The following is a 22,143-nucleotide window of genomic DNA, read 5'->3' on the forward strand; positions in this document are numbered from 1 at the left end:
CCATCCACAGTTACAACTAGCTAAAAGTATTGGACTGTGACCATGGAGATTAGGGTTCAAATTCCCAATCAGCCATGAAGCTCACTGGGAGTGGGTAACCTTGGGCTAGTCACTCTCTCTCAGCCTAACCTAGCTCACAAGGTTATTGTGTGGAGCTTTATCTTGAGCTCCTTGGAGGAAAAGGTGGCATATAAATGTTACAAATATAAAATAAATAAAGTGACATAGGGTTCCAGGTAAGGGGAGGGGGAAAGAAGATGAAGGAACAGTCATTTTGCACTTTCTGTGGATAGCAGGGTCCCTGTCTCTTTCCAAATCATGGAACTGGAAGGGTGAAAAGCTATTTCATTGCATTGCCAAGTCAATAACATGAACCATATTGGAGCAGATCAATCTCTTACACAAGAAGAAAATCCCTTACCCCAAACCTATCTGACATTTATCTATGAAAGGACAAAATGTTCATCTTTATTTGAGTGGGAAATAGTATAGCACAAATGAGAGAGACACTTTAAATCTTGTAAAATGATATATTATTTCATTACCTCCGCAAGGTATGTTATAAGATTAAAAGTAGTTTCTGAGAAGGAGTCATGCAAATATCTACACACTACATTAATCCAGTTAGAACAGTCTCTGGAATAACTGTGTGTACTGTATAAACTCATCATATGAGCCAAATTAGCAAGAGTTGGGGACTTCTCCTCTGCACAAACCTATGAAACACAAGAAGCCAAAATATTTGTTAAGTGAACAGCTTTTAAGTATAAAATTAAAAAGTGCTCCACCACATGAAGGCCAAATTAACCTAACAATCAGGCCTGCTTTTATTATACAAAGTAGCCTGAACTACCATTGTTGAATTGTTGCATAACATATTATCACCATTATGCGTCTCTAAAATTTTAAGATTAAACTAAAATAGTCAGTTTGAAATAATTCAGCTTCCCTAGATAAACTTCGGAATTGTTCTTGGTTTTGTGAAATTTGCATAAAGTTTGACTAACAAACATTAAGGAAACACTTCTTCCCCCCCCCTTGACTATTTTAAGAATAAATATGCCCTTTGGGAAGAAATTTAATTACACTTTGGCACCTCATTTAATGTGGTTTCCCAAGTGTTCTATCATTCATTCAGGCAGACTATTACTGCCTCACCCCTCCCTGCCTTGCCAACATATTGGAGAACAAATAGCTCATTAGTAAAAGCAGATGTTTAATCACATTTCCATCTCTGCCTTCACTATGGAAGCCAAAAGTAATTTTCTGAATGGTGTCAGTCTGCTACATACCTTGGCTATTCTGTCAGCTGTTTCTTTACAGAACTGAGTTGGGTTATCAAAATGTTGGATTAGATGAGGCAATAAACACAAGATGTTAAGAGGAAATCCTGCACGGAAAAATATGAAGCATAATTTATCTGTACAAAAACATTCCCAGTGTTTTCTGACCACTTTCTCCAAGAATTCTTACCCAGAAAAGCTATCTACAACCAGTAAGTATGAAACTTAATTCTCTGAGAAATCTACTATATCATGCCGTTATTACAATGTCTCTCTGTATAATATTTGTCTTTTATAAAAGCTAAGATAAGCCTGCTGGGTGGCGCTGTGTGTTAAACCACAGAGCCTAGGGCTTGCTAATCAGAAGGCTGGCAGTTCGAATTGGCGTGGCGGGGTGAGCTCCCATTGCTCGGTCCCTGATCCTGCCAATCTAGCAGTTTGAAAGCACGCAGTGCAAGTACATAAATAGGTACCCCTCTGGCGGAAGGTAAATGGCATTTCCATGTGCTGCTCTGGTTCACCAGAAGCGGCTTAGTCATGCTAGCCACATGACCTGGATGCTGTACGCCGGCTCCCTCAGCCAGTAAAGCGAGATGAGCGCCGCAACCCCCGAGTTGTCCGCTACTGGACCTAACGGTCAGGGGTCCCTTTACCTTACCTAAGATGAACCTGCTGGATCATGCCAGTGGCCCATTTAGTCCAGCATCCTGTTCTTACTGTGGCTGGCCAGATGCTTATAGGAAGTGGGCAAGCAGGACCTGAGGGCAACAGCACTCTCTTCTCCTGCGGGGTCCGACAACTGATCTTCAGAAGCATACTGCCTCTGAAGCTGGAGGTGGACAGTGGACTGTTGTCATGGCGATTGTCTGAGCTGCTAAGGGAAGTAAGCAGCACATAGACTGACCCTTGCAGGAATCGACCTCAGTGCCCAAATGGGGAAGAAGGAGAAAGAGGGAGGAAAGAAACTGGGGAGGGGTGGAAAGGAGGAGAGATTGCTGCCTTTTAGTAAGAAACTGTGGGTGGGAGAAAGTGCATTCTGGGAGGTGAGAAGAGATATTCTGCCCCTCGTGGGGTGAGATACTGTGATCTGAAGAAGAAAGAACACACTGCGGTCTTGGGGAAGGAAACCAAGTGAGGGAGATGGAGTTCGGTGAGTGGAGTGACAAGGGAATACAGTCTTAATCTAGTTCTGGTATCTTTTCCCTCTGCACTGTTATGAACTCTTCTTTTATAGTGCATCTTTCGTTTTTCAAGTCAGTTTTACACAGTTCTTCAATTATAACTCACAATTAATTAGCTTCACAGTTCAGTACAGCATGGCCCCGTACGTTTACATTTTAAAAGTATACCTGCTAACTGGGAGGGATCCACCAACGTATGTTTGGAGACTGTGATAAGTTTGCTGAGCAAGTGAATGGTCATTTCCTGCGTAGAAACAGAGGTAAAACCTTTCAGGAACAGCTGCTGAAGGCCTGGAAAGTTATTCCATTTTAATTTACTCTGCATCTTCTCAATCTTTTCCCTGCTCTCAGATTTATCCAGAGGCAAGTGAACAAGAAGTTTGTTGAGCAGCCTGAGAGCCAGGAGGTATTCATATTCATAATCTGATTCTAGCAAAGACGCGGCAATCCAAAATATGGTAGCCATCAGGTTCATAGGATCAGTAGTGGGCTGCACATCGTGCATTCCTCCCTCTCTCAGGGAGGAAAGGCTTCTAGTCCTTGCTAAGCTGTTGGAATGATTTATCCTTCCATCCATTATATCCAGTGTGTTGCTCCTGCGACGATCGCTCTTCCGATCAACTATTAAACTCAGTCTCAAAGAGTTGCTTCTCATGTTACTATAATAGCCTAAAAAGTTGCCACTGCTAATGGGACTTGTGCTTAGGTTTATCTGACCAGTGCTTTTCCTGTTTGCTGCGTATTTGTTTCCCAATAGTGGATCGTAGTATGAAGCGCTGAAATGAAAAGAGAATATGGCATGTTAAGAGTCACATTCCACACTCACATAGCACTAAAAAAAAGGAGGTCAACGTCCTTTAATTTCAGATACTGAATGAGCAACCTTGTACAATATGGTTATTTTGCTTGCTTGATGATAATAGAATAAACTGCATGTTTCTTGTCTTGAACAGATCAACAAAACTTTACTCCCAACATTTTAAACACTAGCAGGTCTAACTAGAGCTTCAGCACAGGAAAGAGAAATGCTGATTTCTTCAGATCACCATAGTAGTAATCTAGACACTTCTCTATTCAGAGAGTTAGCTCCAAAATCCTCATGCACAAACAGAAGAAACATATGAATGTTTATGGGGATCATGTATGAAACCCACCTCCCATTCTAGCTCACCTCCTCTGGAGCATCTTTGACCTTCTAGAACTGTTTTTCAGGTGGCTTGGCAGAATTCAATTTTTCTTTAAAATATTTATATCCCATCTTTTCAGATAAAATCCTCATGAGGTGCCTTATAGAACCATAGAATTGCAGAGATGGAAGAGACCCTCAGGGTCATCTGGTCCAACCCCTTGCAATGCAGGAATCTCAACTAATGCATCCGGACGGATATTTTAAAAAACACTAAACTGACTAAGCTTGACAAAATTAAAACAAGTCTTCAGGGCCTGTCTAAAAACAACTGTGTAACAAAGCTCTTGGGAAAAGGAGTTCCAAAAATGTGGGGCCACTACAGAAAAGACGGGGAGGGGAGAGAAATCAGTTTTTGTTGTATATATTTGTTTGGATACACTCTGAATGATAAAAGCGTCAAACTTATGCATATGTACCTACACCCTTCGGAAAACAATGGGCCTTACTTGTGAGTATGTATGCATAGGGTTTCACTGTAAATCCTACATTCTGAATTTACGAGCTTATGGTTTATGTGTATCAATCATGCCAGCTTCAGTCAGTTTTTGCACACATCAGAATACTTTAGCCAGTGGAAAGGTAAGTGAATTGTGTGTGGCAAGCTGTGTTAAACAGTCCCCCAACCAACAGTTTTGGTCAACAATTCCATTCATTTTTGGGTCTCCAAGTAGATACGTTTGGTTTTTTTCCAACTTCTCTCTGCAACTATGACAGTCAGCTTCAGAGCCATGCACCCCTTCCCTATCCATTACAAAGCAATTTCATAGCCAAGATGTTGCAAGAAACATTTCAGGAACAAACGAAAGTAAACTACCAGCAATTCTTACTGGGAAAGTGCAGCGAGAAGATCATAATGCTTCATGGTGTCTGCTAGTGTATCAACAGCTGACTCCAAGGTAAGAAGTAGTTCTATGACAAAACCCTGTAATGGGGGGAAAGGTTTCAAAAGAAAATTAGTGCTAGAGACAGATGGCAGAAAGTAAAGCCCCTTGCATATGACAGTGTTTTTCAACCACTGTTCCGCGGCACACTAGTGTGCCGCGAGATGTTGCCTGGTGTGCCATGGGAAAAATGGAAAAATTACTTTATATATAGTCAATATAGGCACAGAGTTAATTTTTTTAACATTTTCTAATGGTGGTGTGCCTCGTGATTTTTTTCATGAAACAAGTGTGCCTTTGCCCAAAAAAGGTTGAAAAACACTGGCATATGATATATTCTATCAACAATGTATATTTCTTCCTTTGCTAGAAACTGAGATTGCACAGCTTCTCTGACTTTATTGATAAAAAAAATGATACTGAGAACCCAGAGGGGAGAGTCCTCTTGTGCTTAAATCTGGCTTGCAGGTTTCCCACAGGTATCTGGTTGGCCACTGTAAGAACAGGATGCTGGACTAGATGGGCCATTGGCCTGATCCAGCAAGTTCTTATGTTCTTAAGTTAGATGTGAATCCATCTGCCATTCTGTCATCAATTTAGGATGTGCAGAACATTGGGTCACATGTCACACTAAACCATGATTTAGTGAGATAAAGAGTCCCAGTAGGTCTCAGGGTTGGGCATTCCCCTCCTAGGTAGCTGGTGGTGTTTGGTAGTCCCTTCTCCCACCTTTGGACCTGAACAATATACAGTGGTACCTTCGTTCTCAAATACATTGGTGCTCAAACAACTTGGAACCCAAACACTGCAAACCCGGAAGTAAGTGTTCCTGTTTGCAAACTTTTTCCAGAAGCCGAACGTGCTCCGTTTTGAGTGTTACGCTTCCGATTTGAATGCCACACTTCCATTTTGAGTGTTATTGCTAAGGTCTGTCTGATTTTACTATTTATTTTGCATTTGTGTTTTTGCGACTCTTTTTTGTGACTGTGTGGAACTCAGTTCAGCTACTGATTGATTGGTTGTGTGATTGCAGTACATTGTTTATTCCTTTCATTTTATGGATCAATGGTCTCATTAGATAGTAAAATTGCTGTTAATTGTTAATATTTCTGCCTGAAGGAAACTTAGACCTATTTCAAACATCTGGTAAATCACATATGTATGCCAACAAGTAATGAGAACAAGGAAAAAAGGTACTCTTTAAAACTGACCCAAAAGAAACAATAAATGCAAATACCTGAGCTTCTTCTCCTGCATCTCCAACAGTTTCTACAAGCCTAGATAGAATGTCAGAAAGTGTGGCTGCAGAAAGAGGTTGCTTCAGTGCTCTGAAAATCTGAAAGGATCTTCCAGCATAATGCCGAGAGGAGCAAGAAAGTGCAGTTTGCAGAGCAACTTCGCTGAGATGGTGTTCTAACTGAAATCCAACTGTAAGATAAAGTTAGTGGTAAGAATGTGGAGTGAGGACTGAGGTTTAGGAAGGATTCTGAGTTCACGAGCAGGCTTTACGGGCAGCCATAGGCTGTGTAGGCATTTGCAAACAGTGAGCGATACCTTACTCTGTGGCAAGAAACACAGATTACGCATCCTCAATAGCAACGAGATGGTTGTACTTACTAGATATATATTCTTAAATAAACCCAATATACACCTCCTGCCTTCATTCCCCTGCGTACTAGGGAAAATTAAACATATACAGTAATACCCCCACGAACATCCACCTCGTCTAGCGTCCACTGCAAACCCGGAAGTACCGGAATGGGTTACTTCTAGGTTTGCCACTCGCGTATGCGCAGAAGCACAAACTGTTCTGCGTGCATGTGCAGATTCGGCGCTTTGCCCTGCGTCCTTTTCAGCTAGCAGCTGGGGCTCCAGAACAGATCCAGTCACAAAACAAGGTACGACTGTATATCTGAACATATATCACGAACATTTTCTTATATAGGAGCTGTACAGTATTTATTTTTTAAGGAATGTTCTTTTACTGAATTTACTGAATACTGTACCATACTTCAACTTTTTCAACCATACCTGAACTTGACTGTTTAAATGCAGAAACAACATGCTTTAAGAATACAGTTAACTGCTCGGCGCTCTTTATGCTTGGATTCTTTGCTGAAACATCTTCGTGGTTCCAAAGTGGTCCTCGTTTCCTAGGAGTAACAAATAACCAAGCCCAAATCTCATTTCTCAGAAATATTAGGAACACTCAGCATAAAGATGGAAAGCTTCCCCTTTTACCCACAAGCATTTTCCAATATAAAATGTAGTGGCTGTTAACAAGTATACAGCAATTCTGAAGACGTGTAAAGCCTTCTTGTCAGAAATGATACTGCGACATTTCTAAACACCGCCTGGCATATTTTTGGTACTAACACTTCGGAGAAGAACAGAATTCTAAGATAGTATGAGAAATTCAAGGTGGGGAAACATACCAGCAAGGTTGCCCAAAAAAGCAACACTATGAAGGGCTTTATTTATGAAATATATAGTATACTTAGTAGCTTTCTAATAGCATAAGTATGCAAGATATGGCTAGCCAAACTGATCACTACTCAATGCAAGAGCTTTAAACCATAATGTACCTCCTGAAAGCTCTGATGTTAAAGCACAAGCCTATTTGCCTTTTTCTCTTTACATTCACAATGGGACTGAAAACATAGCATGCTTGTATTTTCATACAGATAAATAACAGAAGCTGACATTTAAATGTTACCTTGAAGTAATAAACTCCATAAGTGATTTCATTTTCTCCTCTTGCTCCCCTGAAATGTCAACTTCACTGAGGATGGTGCTATGCATATGAGAAATGGCAGCACTGGTATTTCCTAAACTGATGCTAGAAGAGGTAGAACTTGAACTGAGCCCTGAGTCTGTCATTGGGGAGGGCTGGTGATCCGGTATAAAATCATTAACACCTAATTATAGAAAGAAAAAATGAGTTCCCATACAGTAAAATGGCAGTCAAGATCTTCTTTATTTATTCATTCAATTGAAAGCATTTTTAGCAGTTTATTATTTAAAAATCTCTAAAAGAGATACAAAAATACAACAGAAAACAATAAATCAGTGTCATATAAACAGAAAGAAACACAAAAACAGCAAAACAGTATTTATAAAAGCAGGAATTCGGCACTAGCAGGATTTAATCTTATCGGTCAGGGAATTTCTGAGCATAACAATGCGTCTTCACAAGTTGTTACTAACAGATGTTAGAAGTGCAATTTAATAAAAATGGAAACAACAAAACCAAATATTTTCATGAGATCAACTACTCTTTGTGATTATATTGTATGACAAAGTGCTGCCATCTGCTGGAAAGTAATAGAGAGTGCCCAACTGGTGGGGATATTACGAAGCCTTGGAGAGGTCTGGAGAGAGATCTTCTCCCCTGATTTGGTACCAGCCTATACATGCTTTGCACGTTGCTCTCACCCTGATCCATTCTGCAGGAACAAAATTACAGTAATCTGTTTTGGAGGCGAATGCTTCCAAGCCTCTCTCCACTGTGCAGGAGGAAAAGAGGAGAAAGAGGGGCATACAGCCTAGGCTCATTTCCTTCCTCGGTTGACAAGACCTATCTGCTCCTCACTTCCCTCTACAGCATGTGCAGAAACCACCTTCTTGACCATTGGATCCACTGTTGGTCTCATCTGCTCAATGTGCCAGAGCCTGTCTTCTGATGAAGAGGAAGTCCCTATCTCACTGAAGGTTTGAGACCCATCGGCTACTTCCACCTGGTTTAGCCGGCCAGTCAAAGCCGTTTTCCAGGGTGTGGCCGCTGTCGCATGCTGACAGCTTCTAGAAGCCACAGGTGAGAGCTGAGTGCAGGGAGCGGACCAAAGGTGGGCAAACCCTAGAAGGAGCAATGTCCCCCACCAGAGGTATTATCCCTTCTTAACGGATAATGCACCTTCATCAACCAGCTATGCACCGGCTGTGAAATAGCTCCCCCCCCCCCAGTGGCTAAAGTGTATGTTGTTGTTGACAGTATAACACTTTAACCTCATTACATAATGTTGCATTATTTCTTCAGAAATATTTAATTCCTTTAATGTACCTGTGAATATGTAATCCAAATGTGCTGTTTGTTTGACAGTGAGCACCCGGGGTTCATTAAACTCCCTGTTCCTGAGAAGGACAGAAGCCACAGACTGGACATTACTGTTAGAGCCCATCGCTATCAATAAATGCAATAGGAGGCGTTTACAGTGTTCATATACTTCAGGATGGTGGTGATCAAGTCCTGTAAGCAATAAAGTTAATGTCAGATGTACCACAGCAACAATGACATCACCCTTATGAACTTTTGTACTATTGTAATTTAAATGCAAGTTTGCTACACTAAACATATCAGAGGTCTACCATTTTGGGGGAAAGTCAGTGATGTCTATAATCTCTCATTCATTATTATAATGCAGGCATGTCCAACAGGTAGATCGTGATCTACCAGTAGATCACTGGCTTTCCCCAAAGAAGCTGAACAACTGTGGCTCCCCTAAAAAAACTCAACATTTTCCCTCCTCCTGAAAAAACTCGACAACTTTGACCCGAACCCCCCAAAAAGGGGGTAGATCACTGCCACTTTTTTTTAACTCTGTGAGTAGATCACAGTCTCTTGGGAGTTGGCCACCCCTGTTATAATGTGTACAATACGCAGGAGTTATAAATATGTGTTTTCAAACTACAAATATTTTTATGCAATATAAAAAACAAGAGTTCTCCCCTTGTGACCCTTGGCTACTCTATTTCAAAATTTGTGCTTTACCTCCGATTGCCAAAGTTGTCTTACTTTAACATAGATAAGCCACCTCTTTTGTAGTGATTAAAAGGCAAGAGCACAAAACGACGAGCTAACATTGTCTCTCAGTTTAATAAAGATGTCATTACCTATAAAAACTGCATGAAGCAAGAGGTGCAGGTAGGTTCCCCAGTCAACCTTCACACTGTGGTCAATTATCAAGTCAGTCAACAAAATCACTGCTATGTTACACCTACAAGCAAAAACAATGAGTAAGGTTAAAAGAACAGAATGCGGAAGTAGTTTCTTTTTAAGATGCAATACTTTTAAATGAAATTTTGATAGTAGTCTAGTTACATTATTACTATTTCATATAAAGTTACCACCAGTCAAAACGAATCTGATTCTTTCAGGAAAATTGACTTTAAATGTATTAGTTATGATATAGACATAATCTGAATATGAAGTATGCCTTAATATGACCATGCCACAGCTTAACTGCTTATATTTAGGAAGGAAATCTGAATTCATTTTTCTGATCATGTTCAGTGCCGACGCAATACAGAACTTGTAAAGGTAGGTTTAGTACACAACTATTGTTACTACTCTTTCAGACAGGAGGGATACTCAGAATGTTGGTGGTCACTAACATCTTAACGCTAAGAGCAGCCCTGCAAAAATAGACCAAAAATCCACCCAGAATCAGAACAAGGGGATTGTTTCCAACAGGGGTTAGGCAGATGCATTTGGGAAGTCCTCTCAGGTGAATAATTATGGGGTTCTCTCATGCTGTACAGACCTAGGAATGAGTACACAGAAGTACCAATAACTCTGAACATGAAGGTTCTATCATGATTAATAGTTGTTGATTGACAAGAATTCAGACCTAGCTTTGTCAAAGGACAGGTTAACCCGAATTTTTTTCTTCCACCATGCTTTTGGGAAAACAAAAGTTAGAGCAAAAGGCCTCATTGCAGAAAGCCATTCGAAGCTGAGGAACCACCTGCAACCTGAGAGTCTTCCTGGGTGAGATTTCCCCAAGTTAGTAACAAGACAATAGGCCCTCTGCTTTGGAAAATAGAACTTCTCAGTCGTGGCGCCTGCCCTGGGGAACACCTTCCCATCAGATGTAAAGGAAATAAACAACTATCTGGCTTTTAGAAGACATCTGAAGGCAGCCCTGTTTAGGGAAGTTTTAAATGTTTGGTTTTTTATTGTATCTTTAATATTTTTCTGGAAGCCGCCCAGATGGGCAGGGTTTAAGTCATAAATTACTATTGCTGCTGCTGCTGCTACTACTACTACTACTACCACCACTACTACTACTACTACTGTGGCAATGTGCCCCCAAAGGCAGAGAGACTCAAGAAGCATGGGTTGAAACTTTTCCCCTACAAAGACCATAATTTAAAATATTGGATACTAACCATTCCTCCTGTGCAAGGCATCTTCCCATCTCTTGGGGAAGGGGCAATTGTGACATGCACGCTGAATATGAAAAGAAACTTGCATTGTTTCCATTTACTTTTATTACTTACCTATGTAGAGACATGCCTGGGGAGGTTGTTTCAGGCAAATAATCTACCAGTGGTGACCAACAGCCCCCTGAAGGTGGAAATGGTAAAGGCTCTCCTTCATTGTGCTCCATCACTTTCAGCCGCCAGTTTGAGTACAGTGGCATTGAATCGCCTATCAAAAGTATTCATTTTATAGTTGAATATTGAGTTCAGTTTAATGCATTCATGTTAGCAGAAACATGTTCTTTTCAAATATGCATGTAGTACCCTTGCATTCCATACAATTCCCAATACTGTTCTGCATTCCAAAAGTTGCTTCATACATTACCGTCTCTCTCCCCACCACCACACAAAAACCTATTATATGTTCTGCACTGATCGCACGGAATGATGTTCCCACATGTTTCTGGAAGCTATTACCATGAAAGCCTCACACTGATGAAAAAAGAACCCACTCACAAGCAAACAAGAGAAATATAAAAATGTCACAGGAAGAAAATCCGTACATTCAACAACAGGACAATAAAAAATAATGATTCCAATGGCTTTGCACAAAAGAGTAAAAAAAAGGTAAAGGTAAAGGAACCCTGGATGGTTAAGTCGGGTCAACGACAACCATGGGGTGCAATGCTCATCTCGCTTTTCAGGCCAAGGGAGTTGCCATTTGTCCACAGACAGCTTTCCAGGTCATGTGGCCAGCATGACTAAACCACTTCTGGTGCAACGGAACACTGTGACGGAAACCAAAGTACATGGAAACACCGTTTACCTTCCCACCACAGTGGTACCTATTTATGTATTTGCACTGGCGTGCTTTTGAACTGCTAGGTTGGCAGTAACTGGGACAGAGCAACGGGAGCTCACCCCGCCATGCCGATTCAAACCGCCAACCTTCTGATCGGCAAGCCCAAGAGGCTCAGTGGTTTAGACCACGGCGCCACCAGCATCCCTTTTACTAAAGAGTAAGTTGTACTCAACCTGCTCCAACCATAGACAGGATTGGTCTGGTGAGGAAAGAGGCTCTTCCCCCCGGGAGAAGTGGCAGAAGGCTGTTTAGAACCCTGCCTGTCACTGCCAGGGGGAGGTGTCATCCCTATCAGAGGAATGCCCTGTGTCTGGATCCAGCAAAAACAACAATTTTTGCCATAAACTCTTTCAGCTGATGCTGTTCATATACGTAATTAAAGCAAGCATTACTAAGGAGACTGTTAAAAAAATTTTTTTTTACTTTTCTCTTCTTCATATGATCCTCCAGAACTGCTGCTATAACGAGATTCTAGCCTGTGGTGTTGGCGATTCAGATTGCTGTTTAGTCCACTGTAGATATCTAGATGTACATAGCTAAAGGAATAAAAATAATGGTGTCAACTAGAGATATACATTTGTTTCTTAAAACGTTGCACTGTCATTTTTTGTTCAAGGTTGGTATATAATATACATAATTATTCAACGTTATGTCTCATAACTTACTCCCATCCCCCTTCAGCCTCCACGTTCTACTAAGGGACCCGCAATAAACCATTTTTTAAAAAAAAAAAACCTCTGCCTTGACTGGCTACATTTTTGGTAATAAAAATGGCTTATTTGTATTCCAATTCCCAGTACTGTTATTCTTTGAGGTACTACTTACTTTTCATCAATGCTATCTTTTGCATGCTTAATGTCAGGATTACCATCAGTGGGCGCCACCATTGTATTGCTACTGGAAGTGGTTCCTGAAATTTTAAGCAACAGCGTATTTAGGATGAAAAACTTATGAGATGTACATGAATTATGGAAGTTACTTAAACATCCTGACCTATTACTTTGTTTTGATCTGCATATGAACTGTACTTATCAAACCTGTGCAAATGAAAGAGGCAAGGAGCCATGCAGCTAGATGTGCACCCCCAGATGTGCTTTGGATTTGTTTTTCTTGAAATCCCCCCCACACATACACACACCGCCTTCCCCAGGGCACAATATAACATGGCAAACCTTTGAAATTGAAATGAGTTTCACCAAACAGTTTGCGACTGGGCTTGCAAATAAATGCAATAAATACTTTCAGTGGCCATATTCCTGAATTTTAAATACATATTTTTAGGGACGAAGAGAAGAGCCAGTGCTTAACTGCTCTTTTGTCATTGATCTATCAAAGCTTCCAAACATTATTTTGAAATAGCGCTGCATCTAGAGCTCCTCTTCTCCCTTCCCCATTTCTTTTAAATGGTGAGGGAGGCAGCACCAGGTAAACTATTCATGTCACCCAAACTCCTCCCCAAACAAGTATTTCCCCTCCATTGTTCATAACACAGGTATTTAACAATTCTGATTTTAAAAAAAATCAATCAATCAATCAATCAATCCCAAATATATCCACTTAAGTACAGCAAATGACTGGTTAAATTCATACCCTCACCTGAGGTGACAGAAGGGATTTTGTAACTGGAAGTGATGCGATAATATGGTGGGTTATCCATATGAGTGACTCCAGAACTTACTGGATCAGTAAGCTGCAGCTCAGTTACCAGCTCTTCCAAAAGCTGCATGGTTTTATCTCTACCCAGGTAAACAATGACTTTCTTCACCTGCCATTCAAACAAATCACTAAACATGATATCTGACATTGCTTGTGTTTAAATATTAAGTTAGGATAGCATTTATTTTTTATATTGACAGTCAAATTACATAAAACAAAACAAAAATACTCCCCCAGCAACGCACATAGCTCTTAAATCAGGGGTGGCAAACTTATGGCCTGGGGGATACATCTTGCCCCTGAAAAGGTTTTGTGCCCCCCAGAAGCCCCCTAAGATGACACTGTAATTATTCTAGGGTGTTAAGTTATTGATTTCACCAGTAGGTTCCCTCCTATGATGCCTAATTTTTTGTGGTCTCCAAATTCCATTTTTCAAAATAAAAAACATCAAATTAACTTTATTTTTTACAGACCGCTCCTGTGATGCCCCAATAAGTTTTTATGAGCTTCCAAGCATCCCTTAAATATGCTCATTGCATTTCTTTTTCCCCCATGTTTTACTGACTGCTCCTCTAGGTCCTTCACTTTGATGCCAAAAGTTTTTTGGGGGACTCCAGTCCTCCCATTTTTATTTTTATTTTACTGACTACACCTGCAGATCCCTTGCTGCGATTCTGTGATGCCAAAAGGCTCTTGTGACTGCACCTAAGACCCTCCCCCCAAAAAAATTCTGCGTTAAACTTTAAAGAAGAAGAAAAATGTTTTAAAACTGAAATTAAGATTGAAAAACAATGATTTTACAAAGTGTAGAAGACGTGACTTGTCCGCTTTTACACGTGACTCCCCCAAGGGTTGCCCCTGGGTCAATGTGGCCATTAGCCCCCAAAATGTTAATCTCCCTTGTCTTAAAACATCTTATAGCAAGTGAATATTCTTCATTCTCTTTAATACTAAAGGATGTGTTCAATATAAAGAGCACAAAATAAGAACGATAACCTAAATAAAACTCCAGACGTATAATCAATATCAAAGATTCCTTCTTTACATCAAAGTGATTGAATATTATTAGTACACTTAGTTTTAAAATGTTATATGCAAACATTATTTCAGCCTTTGATGCTGTACTGCAATATTTCATGGAAGGGGCAATCAATGGCAATTTTGTAATTGACTTCAAAGGGTTATGGATTACATTCTCATAAAGGAAAAAACATTCTGGAAGTATTTTTCTCCTCCCCAAAAGGGCTCAATGTGGTCTACATGGAGTTATCCCATTTTATTTTTACAACCACTATACGAGGGAGATTGGACTATGTGTGAGAGAGAAACTACCTGAAGGTGAGCTTTGGTCAAGTACAGATTTGAACCCAGCTGTTCTCTGTCAAAAATTATCCCTTAGAAGTTATTCTTAAGTGAAACAGGGACATAACAAAGAGCTTCAGTGTCACTTACGTAAGGCAAGAGGCTGGGTTCACTGTTCACTCCACAAATGCTGATCAAAAAATGCAGAATTATTTTCAGATTCTTTGGCCAACTGTCTGCTAGAGTAATCCAGACGTTCTCGATTTCTGACCATGCCACTTCATCACCATACTAGAAAACAATGTTGAGACATTCATTTCCATCAAGTTCAACAATCTCATTCATATATGTGTGTGTGTGTGTGAAAACAATTTACTATGAGATATGTTTCAAAGTCAACAGTAAAAGAAACCATAAGCTTTATTTAAGCAACTTAAACCCACAAACATTTCTAGGACTGTGAAGCGTGTTTAGCAAACAACCGTCAGTATTAAGTGTGTTAATTTTCACTTTGTCATTGTTTGCCCCATCCTGCCTTCCAAGCCTGAGCCTTGTTCCTGCGCACATAACTTCTTCTGCCCTTCCTTCTCAGTGCACCACAATTAAACCCAGGAATCTTCAGATAACCATAGCTTTCTTGTAGCATTCAAATCAACTTCAAACCATAATGATAGTTTCTGGCACGTTCCAAAGCTGGTAACCAGTTTTTTCAGTGTGAATGAAACTGGAAATGATGGTTCAACTGAAAAAGTTCTGGCATAATTTGGCACACTGAGAAGACAGCAGCAAAAGGGTAGCACAAGAATGGGGTGTGCATGCAAAAGCGTATCTCTGCTTATCTCCCCACCCTTTCTATCTAAATTCATGTTCTGAATCTAGATGAAGGCAAACAAATTGAAGCTTAGCCCAGACAAGCTAGATGTGCTCCTGAGCAGTCAACTTGTCTTAGATGGAGGAAGAAATCGTGTATGGTGGTTTAGGTGGAAGGATGGGCCACCTATGCTTGAACCACTAGGAGATAGCTCACCATGCAAATTAGCAGCACTATGATATACTAATGAACTTTCTCAAAGTAAGTTTTAGCCTATTGCGACTCCTCTATAACTTTTAGAACAATTTTGCAATCGAAAGTGTGAAACATCAGTGATTTGAGTTACATAGCAAAGTTCAGTATCTAGTACTGTACTAGCATTCCTACTAGTAACTGTATCACCTCAAAATGGAAAATCCACTTAAGACCCAACCCTTTAGTTTACCTTTGCTGTCATATACATGAGGTTGTTTAAAACCAAAGCAGAAGCCTGTGGTGATCCCCAACCTTCGCCTCTTAGCCAGCGCCTGCTGTTCACCATCAGCTCTCTATCTTTCAAGGACTCCTCTTCATCTTCATCTTGTCGCCGAATTGTGGGCAAAGGTTTCAGATCCACCAATTCAATATTATTCATCCACGGTAGCAGATAGTGTAGCATCACCTGTCTTCCAGAGGGGTGTGCCATTTGAATTCTCTGGCTTACCTCTATATTCAATAATTAAAAGATAAACAAATCTGTGTGTTATGAGAAAAGATGCATTTTTTGTTGGTTTTCTTAGCTGCAGAAACCCGTGTTGAAAAATGTGAGCTACTATACTGAACAAAAGCAGTAAGGAGAATTATGTGCTTTACTCATACTGGTAGGAGGTTAGATCAACTGTCATGGTCATATGAAAAAAGGTGTGGTCCCTCTCATTTGTATGAATTCCTGCCTCTAGAGAGAAAAGGCAGTTGTGAAAAACCAGTGGGAAAGTACAAGGGCTCTGCTTTAGGCAATCAAACATTGACTTAACAAGCTGAGAGATACAGTGGTACCTCAGGTTACATACGCTTCAGGTTACATACTCCGCTAACCCAGAAATAACGCTTCAGATTAAGAACTTTGCTTCAGGACAAGAACAGAAATTGTGCTCTGGTGGCGCAGCGGCAGCAGGAGGTCCCATTAGCTAAAGTGGTGCTTCAGGTTAGGAACAGTTTCAGGTTAAGAACGGACCTCCGGAACCAATTAAGTTCTTAACCCGAGGTACCACTGTATAACAAAGCATTTGATCATACACACAGCTCCTTTCTGTGACCCACAATTAAACCAAAAGTCTATAATAAGTTTCCCAAACTGCATGAAACAGGGTGATCCAAGGGGCTGTGCACATGGGCAAAAGGAATAATTAGTGTTACCATTAAAAGCCTTCCTTCTTGAGTGTCAGGATTTGATACTCCTTACAGATTGAAGGTAGGAAACACTGAAATAAGGGAAATTTTTGGTGCACTCTCACTCCTTCGAATCTTTATTTCCTGCCTTTGCTCAAAGCCAAATACCAATTAGAGACCAAAGGGAAAATCCTCAAATCTTATCTTGCTTGTTAAGACGAGGCATGTGTTTCACTTCAAAGCAGGCCAATGACTACAACTAAAATAATACACAATTAGGACTGTGCTATGCTATCAGAAATCAATAAGACTGCTGTTAACAATAAAGAAAGTCAAAGAGAGCTTGAAAGCACAGTAAAATGTATTCAGATAAGTTTAATGTTTCCTAAAAACAAACCCCCTAGCATCAGCAAATGTTCCAATATACCTGAAAATATTGCAAGTGTTAATTCTGGGTATGTCCTTGCTAATTCTTCAGAAAGTTGATAATAGGACACAGAATACAAATGTGGCAAAGGCGAAGGCTGGCCCAATATCCCATCTGTTCTTTGAACCTCAAGTTTATGAGCATAGCGAAACATCTTCGGCTCTAAAATCTAGAAAAATCAGAGGTACAAAAAATTGTCTTGGGAAATTAATTCAACCACGAAGAATATTATTTTAAACAATAAACATCTAAGTCATTGTTCATTCACAGAATACCAATAGGACATCGCCAACTTGTATTAGGTGGGGGTTGGAATACTGATATATGTTACCATGTTAACATTATGCAACAATATGACAAATAATCAGATCTTAATTACAGATCTTAATTTTCTAAAATCCTTTCATACAAACCTGTAAGAGCTGCATAGCAACTTCGTAGATAGCCCTAGAAGAGTCAGCTGCTTTAAATAATATAAGATTGAGAAGAGTAACTGTGTCACATTGGTAATCCCTGTAAAGAAAATGAAACACAAACCACCTTGAGATGCTTAAAATGAACAAGCAAATAACATTTAAAAAATAATAACAACCATCTTAACTGATTCCCCCCCCCCCCCCGAACTTTATCTAATACCTGTTTTGGAATACACTGGCTATGGCTTTAAAGCATCCAGCTGCTACCCGCTTAGAGCCTGTATAACAGCGATCTACAGCCCAATACATGAGGTTACTCTGGTCAGGGTTGAGTTCCAACAGCAACATAACTGCTTCACAGCCAAGCTGATGAACCTAAAAACAATACAATAAAAAACTCAAGAGTTGCAACAAACATTTTAAAGTTATTAACTGAACAAGAACTACAGAAATTTTTTATCTACCCATTTCCAGCAGTAAAGCTTGTAAAAAAATAGCAGACTGATAATAAAGGTTTCTGGAATTAATTTACAAAAGCATTTTGCCTTTTCCAATGTCAAGTCAGAGGTTAGATGAATTGATATTGTAAAGATGTTAACTTTTACATTAATATATTATAGCTGACACCCGCTCCATTGTTTTTTAAACCCTCTTAGCAGATCTGAGATGGTAGAGAGGTCAACTCATCTTTAAATTTGCCGGACTAATTTTAGTGTGGCAAGAGAAGGAACTATACATTTTGCAGGTTCCTGAAATCTCAGCCACAGATTATCTGACTACAAACCACTCGTTTAAAGGTCACTGATGCTTATACATTACCTTCTTATCCTGCGAATCCAAAATATTATCCAGCCATTTATACAAATAGCCGTCTGATGAGAGACCTACATTATCTGCAACAGGGCCACAACAAAGTACAGCAGACATAGCCTTTAAAGAAATGGGATAAAAGAGGTTATTATTGTTTTACTTTAAAAAACAAACAAACTAGGGTTGTAATAGGGTTGCCAAATGTCTGGGAATTCCTGGACATGTCCTCTTTTGAGGATCCTACATGCCCATCCCGGGGGAATTTTACATTTTAAAGCAAATGTCCTGGATTCGGGGTTAAAAATAAAATAAAGTATGCAAGCAGCTCTGGCTCTGTTGGCCTGGGCTCTGGCTCTGGCATGGTCAGGTTGGGTGTGGCAGTGGGGCTATCAGATGATTGTCCTAAAAAAGCTCATCAACTTTCTGTGTCCAGATTTTTACCTCTTGAAATATGGCAACCCCAGGTGTAGCTAATATTAGTCCTACTCAGAGTAGACCTACTGGAATTACTAACTTGAGTCCAGTAATTTCAATGAGTCTATTCTGAGTAGACAACCCTCTGGATTTATTCCAAGTGAAATATTCTTTTTCCGTGTAAGTTGAGAACATTAAACTATGAACACAGAAGGCTGATTCTCTAGAACAATGATGGATCCTTGTCATTTCGTGCAACTGCTGCCTGAGGAAAGTTGCAGCAACTACAAACATATGGCAACATTAATGTTTTAGGTGCAATTGCAGGCCATCACAATCTTGAAATCAAAGCTAACGATATGGCAGCTGATGAAATATCACTATTAGTAAATATATGTTGGTAAAATATGTTCTTAAGAGTGTTACCTTTAATGCACAGTACTGATGTCTGTTTATTTGCATGTTTCTATCACTGTATCTGTCCAGAGGAGTAAACATGATGCTGAAAGGTCCTGCCCAGTGACTGAACAACATAAAGAGGCTGTGTCGGAGACTCTGCTGTGGAAAGACGCTTCTTCTCTGGTGAACTACAAAAGCAACACAGATGAACAAAACAAAAATCCTTCTACATAAACCAAATATACCAACGATAGATAAAAAAGTAGCTTGTCTTTTAAGAAATGAACAAATGTAAAGGTGAACTCTCTTAACCAGGGTTGCCTTCTATTCTTTACTGTCATCAAATCAAAGCTGTGCCTTAGACTGCTCTATGCAAAAATGTAACATTCCTTCCCCAAGAGATAGATAAACGGACATATCTTTACAATGTGCAACCTCAGGAGAGAATGGAGAAGTTAAATATATAGATGAAGACAAGGAACAAAATGCCTTTCAGTTGACTTGAAAAATGAGTGCCTACTGTCTTTACACTTTCATTGAATGCAAACACTGTGGCAGCAATTGTAGCTATGCCTTTTCTAGGGCCTTGTTTGCATCTAACAGTAATCGGCGGCAAGCCTTGGTCTTGAATGCTAACTCCCATCGTCCAACACAGCTGTAAGGCATTTGTGACGGATAGCTGAGCTAGATCAGAGCCTGGTCCTCAGAACCTCAGAACTCGGCCAGAATGATGGAGCCTCTCTCTGATTGGCTACCAAGCCAAAGGGGGGTGGAGACAGCAAAATAAAAGCAGCAGTTTCTAAGAGAATGCTCAGATAGAGAAACGGTTGGAAAGAAGACAGATGGTTTGGATATATGTGTAACATCCCCTCTGAGGAGAATATCTACAGCCAGAGAAAGGAGTCACTGAGCTTAGATTTAGGGTTGCCATATGTCTGGAATTTCCTGGACATACCCGGAATACAGTAGTACCTTGGTTTTCAAACGTAATCCATTCTGGAAGACCATTCGAGTTCCGAAACGTTTGAAAACCAAGGCGCAAAAGGGCGGTTTGCAAATTTAATGGAGAAAATTGAGAAAAATAACATGTATACTCAGCAGAAGCCGCATGACTTCTGAGGCAAGTTCGAAAACGGAAGCATTTACTTCCGGGTTTACGGCATTCGAAAACCGAAATGTTCGTCAACAGAGACGTTCAAAAACCGAGGTACCACTGTACTGCAATCAGCACCATTATCTGGGAAGTAACCAGCAAAATATCTGGGAAAATCCAGACTATTGTCAGCAGTGGTGTTTTGCCGTTTTCCCATAAAAACAGCTCAAAACAGCATCTATCTATTTATTTATTTATTTATTTATTTATTGCAATGTTGCCAAAAAAGTCCATCAATTTGACCAAAATGAAAAATAGCTCAACAACTTTGGCCAAACAAACAACTTTACTGTCCAGATTGTCACTGTTTGAAATATGGCAACCCTATTAGATTGCAAGATAAGTGTCTAGTGTCTTGTGAGAGCATTCAGACAGGAGTTAACTGCACAGCTGAGTTTGAGCAAGGGGAAGTAGAGCTGTGAGGACACAGTTCTACTTGGGTCTCATTTCAATCTGAATGGGAATGATCTTCCAGAAATAAAATAATCCCAAGCAAGTTAAGCAGGGTGTGGTGATCCCCTGGGTCTGTTATACTGCTAGAAATACCTCAGGAGTGTGACCGGGAGAAGCTTGGGAAATTGGTTCTTAAACAAGCTGGTACTTTCTGTCAAAGTATTAAGCTGTAACAGCGCAACAACTAAGTTAACGAACTGAAGCAAAATAACTCTCAATAAGATAAGCATTTGTTATCTAGTTTAGAAACCTGTAACATCTAAGTGAAGAATATTAACTGAATGTAAGCAACTGAAGTTAAAAAGTAGCTGTGTGTTTACTGGTTTAGAACCCTGCAACGTTCAACAGTTTTAGTATATTTATTAATTCGTTACCTGTTTCCTAAAAGAACTTCACCACCTGACCCATCACGCAAACCTGGGATTGCAGTTTGTTTCCCCTTAGCAAGCGAGGATTGCTAGCCAGCCTTAAATCAGTATTCATTGCTGGCTAATGAATTTTGGTTTGTTAGAGACAAATAAGCCACTATCCCAGGTTTGGCTGTAATACAAAGTATCGTCTTCCTAACTTGTGTGAAGCAATGGGAGAAGTGACTGGGCTTCACGCATCAGCGCAAACCATGGTTTATTAAACCAAGGTTCTTAATTTATCACTACATGGGAATGCAACCAATGGAAAGCTGAACTGGAATGGATAATTTTAAAATATAGTAAACTTGGAAAAGCAAGATTTTTACAATAAATTTTTATTATTAGCACACTCCTCAAATGTAGAAATAAAAGCACAATTACTTATGAGCATGACCTTTATTTCGGCTTGATGTACTAAAATGGAATCAATATTAAACCTTTTCTGAATACCTGGAACATTCTGAATGATATTTGCCACTAAGGCACTAAAATGGCATCGGATATCTTTCAGTGTGTCAGAGTCCTTTTCATTTTCTGCTTCTAGGAGTTGCCTTGTTAGATCCACATACTCCAATAAAGTGTTGTTGAGGGAATGTGTTTCATTATCAAGGCCACCACTTGCACTATAAATAAAACATGAAAATTACAAGATATACATATGAAAACACAGTCTTCTGTAATTGTTAACATCCCCAAAGTTTCAGAAAAAGTTTTCTGAGAGACAGCATTTAGTAGGAAATCTTTGAGCTGCACTGCTGATGCTATATAGCACCTCTGCAACTAAAGCCATTCAGATGTCATTTTTGCCTCGAGTTGCGTACGTTTGACTTACAGACCTCCGCGACCCGGAAGTCCTCCCAGGAGTGCGCACAACATGCAGGTGCACAGAAGCATTCTGTGCACTTCACGCATGCGCAGAAGCACAAA

General features: G+C 40.0%; 1 protein-coding gene across 9 annotated transcripts in view; it reads right to left on the minus strand.

Moving 5' to 3' along the window:
- Positions 1–22,143, minus strand: part of FRYL (FRY like transcription coactivator) — a 114,175-nt gene that overhangs the window by 26,854 nt on the left and 65,178 nt on the right. For all 9 annotated transcript variants that reach the window (XM_033159636.1, XM_033159640.1, XM_033159635.1 and 6 more), the window contains 21 exons: positions 21,667–21,839; positions 19,228–19,388; positions 18,397–18,507; positions 17,798–17,952; positions 17,575–17,674; positions 17,162–17,330; positions 15,812–16,071; positions 14,706–14,846; positions 13,194–13,362; positions 12,423–12,507; positions 12,021–12,133; positions 10,814–10,964; positions 9,425–9,528; positions 8,595–8,780; positions 7,251–7,452; positions 6,566–6,687; positions 5,772–5,962; positions 4,481–4,575; positions 2,633–3,240; positions 1,293–1,390; positions 546–716 (listed from right to left, as the gene is read on the minus strand). In XM_033159636.1, the coding sequence (XP_033015527.1) occupies positions 546–716; positions 1,293–1,390; positions 2,633–3,240; positions 4,481–4,575; positions 5,772–5,962; positions 6,566–6,687; positions 7,251–7,452; positions 8,595–8,780; positions 9,425–9,528; positions 10,814–10,964; positions 12,021–12,133; positions 12,423–12,507; positions 13,194–13,362; positions 14,706–14,846; positions 15,812–16,071; positions 17,162–17,330; positions 17,575–17,674; positions 17,798–17,952; positions 18,397–18,507; positions 19,228–19,388; positions 21,667–21,839 (3,565 nt within the window). The remainder of the gene's footprint in view (positions 1–545; positions 717–1,292; positions 1,391–2,632; positions 3,241–4,480; positions 4,576–5,771; positions 5,963–6,565; positions 6,688–7,250; positions 7,453–8,594; positions 8,781–9,424; positions 9,529–10,813; positions 10,965–12,020; positions 12,134–12,422; positions 12,508–13,193; positions 13,363–14,705; positions 14,847–15,811; positions 16,072–17,161; positions 17,331–17,574; positions 17,675–17,797; positions 17,953–18,396; positions 18,508–19,227; positions 19,389–21,666; positions 21,840–22,143) is intronic.

Source organism: Lacerta agilis, chromosome 9 (genome assembly GCF_009819535.1).
Source record: "Lacerta agilis isolate rLacAgi1 chromosome 9, rLacAgi1.pri, whole genome shotgun sequence".
NCBI lineage: Eukaryota > Metazoa > Chordata > Lepidosauria > Squamata > Lacertidae > Lacerta > Lacerta agilis.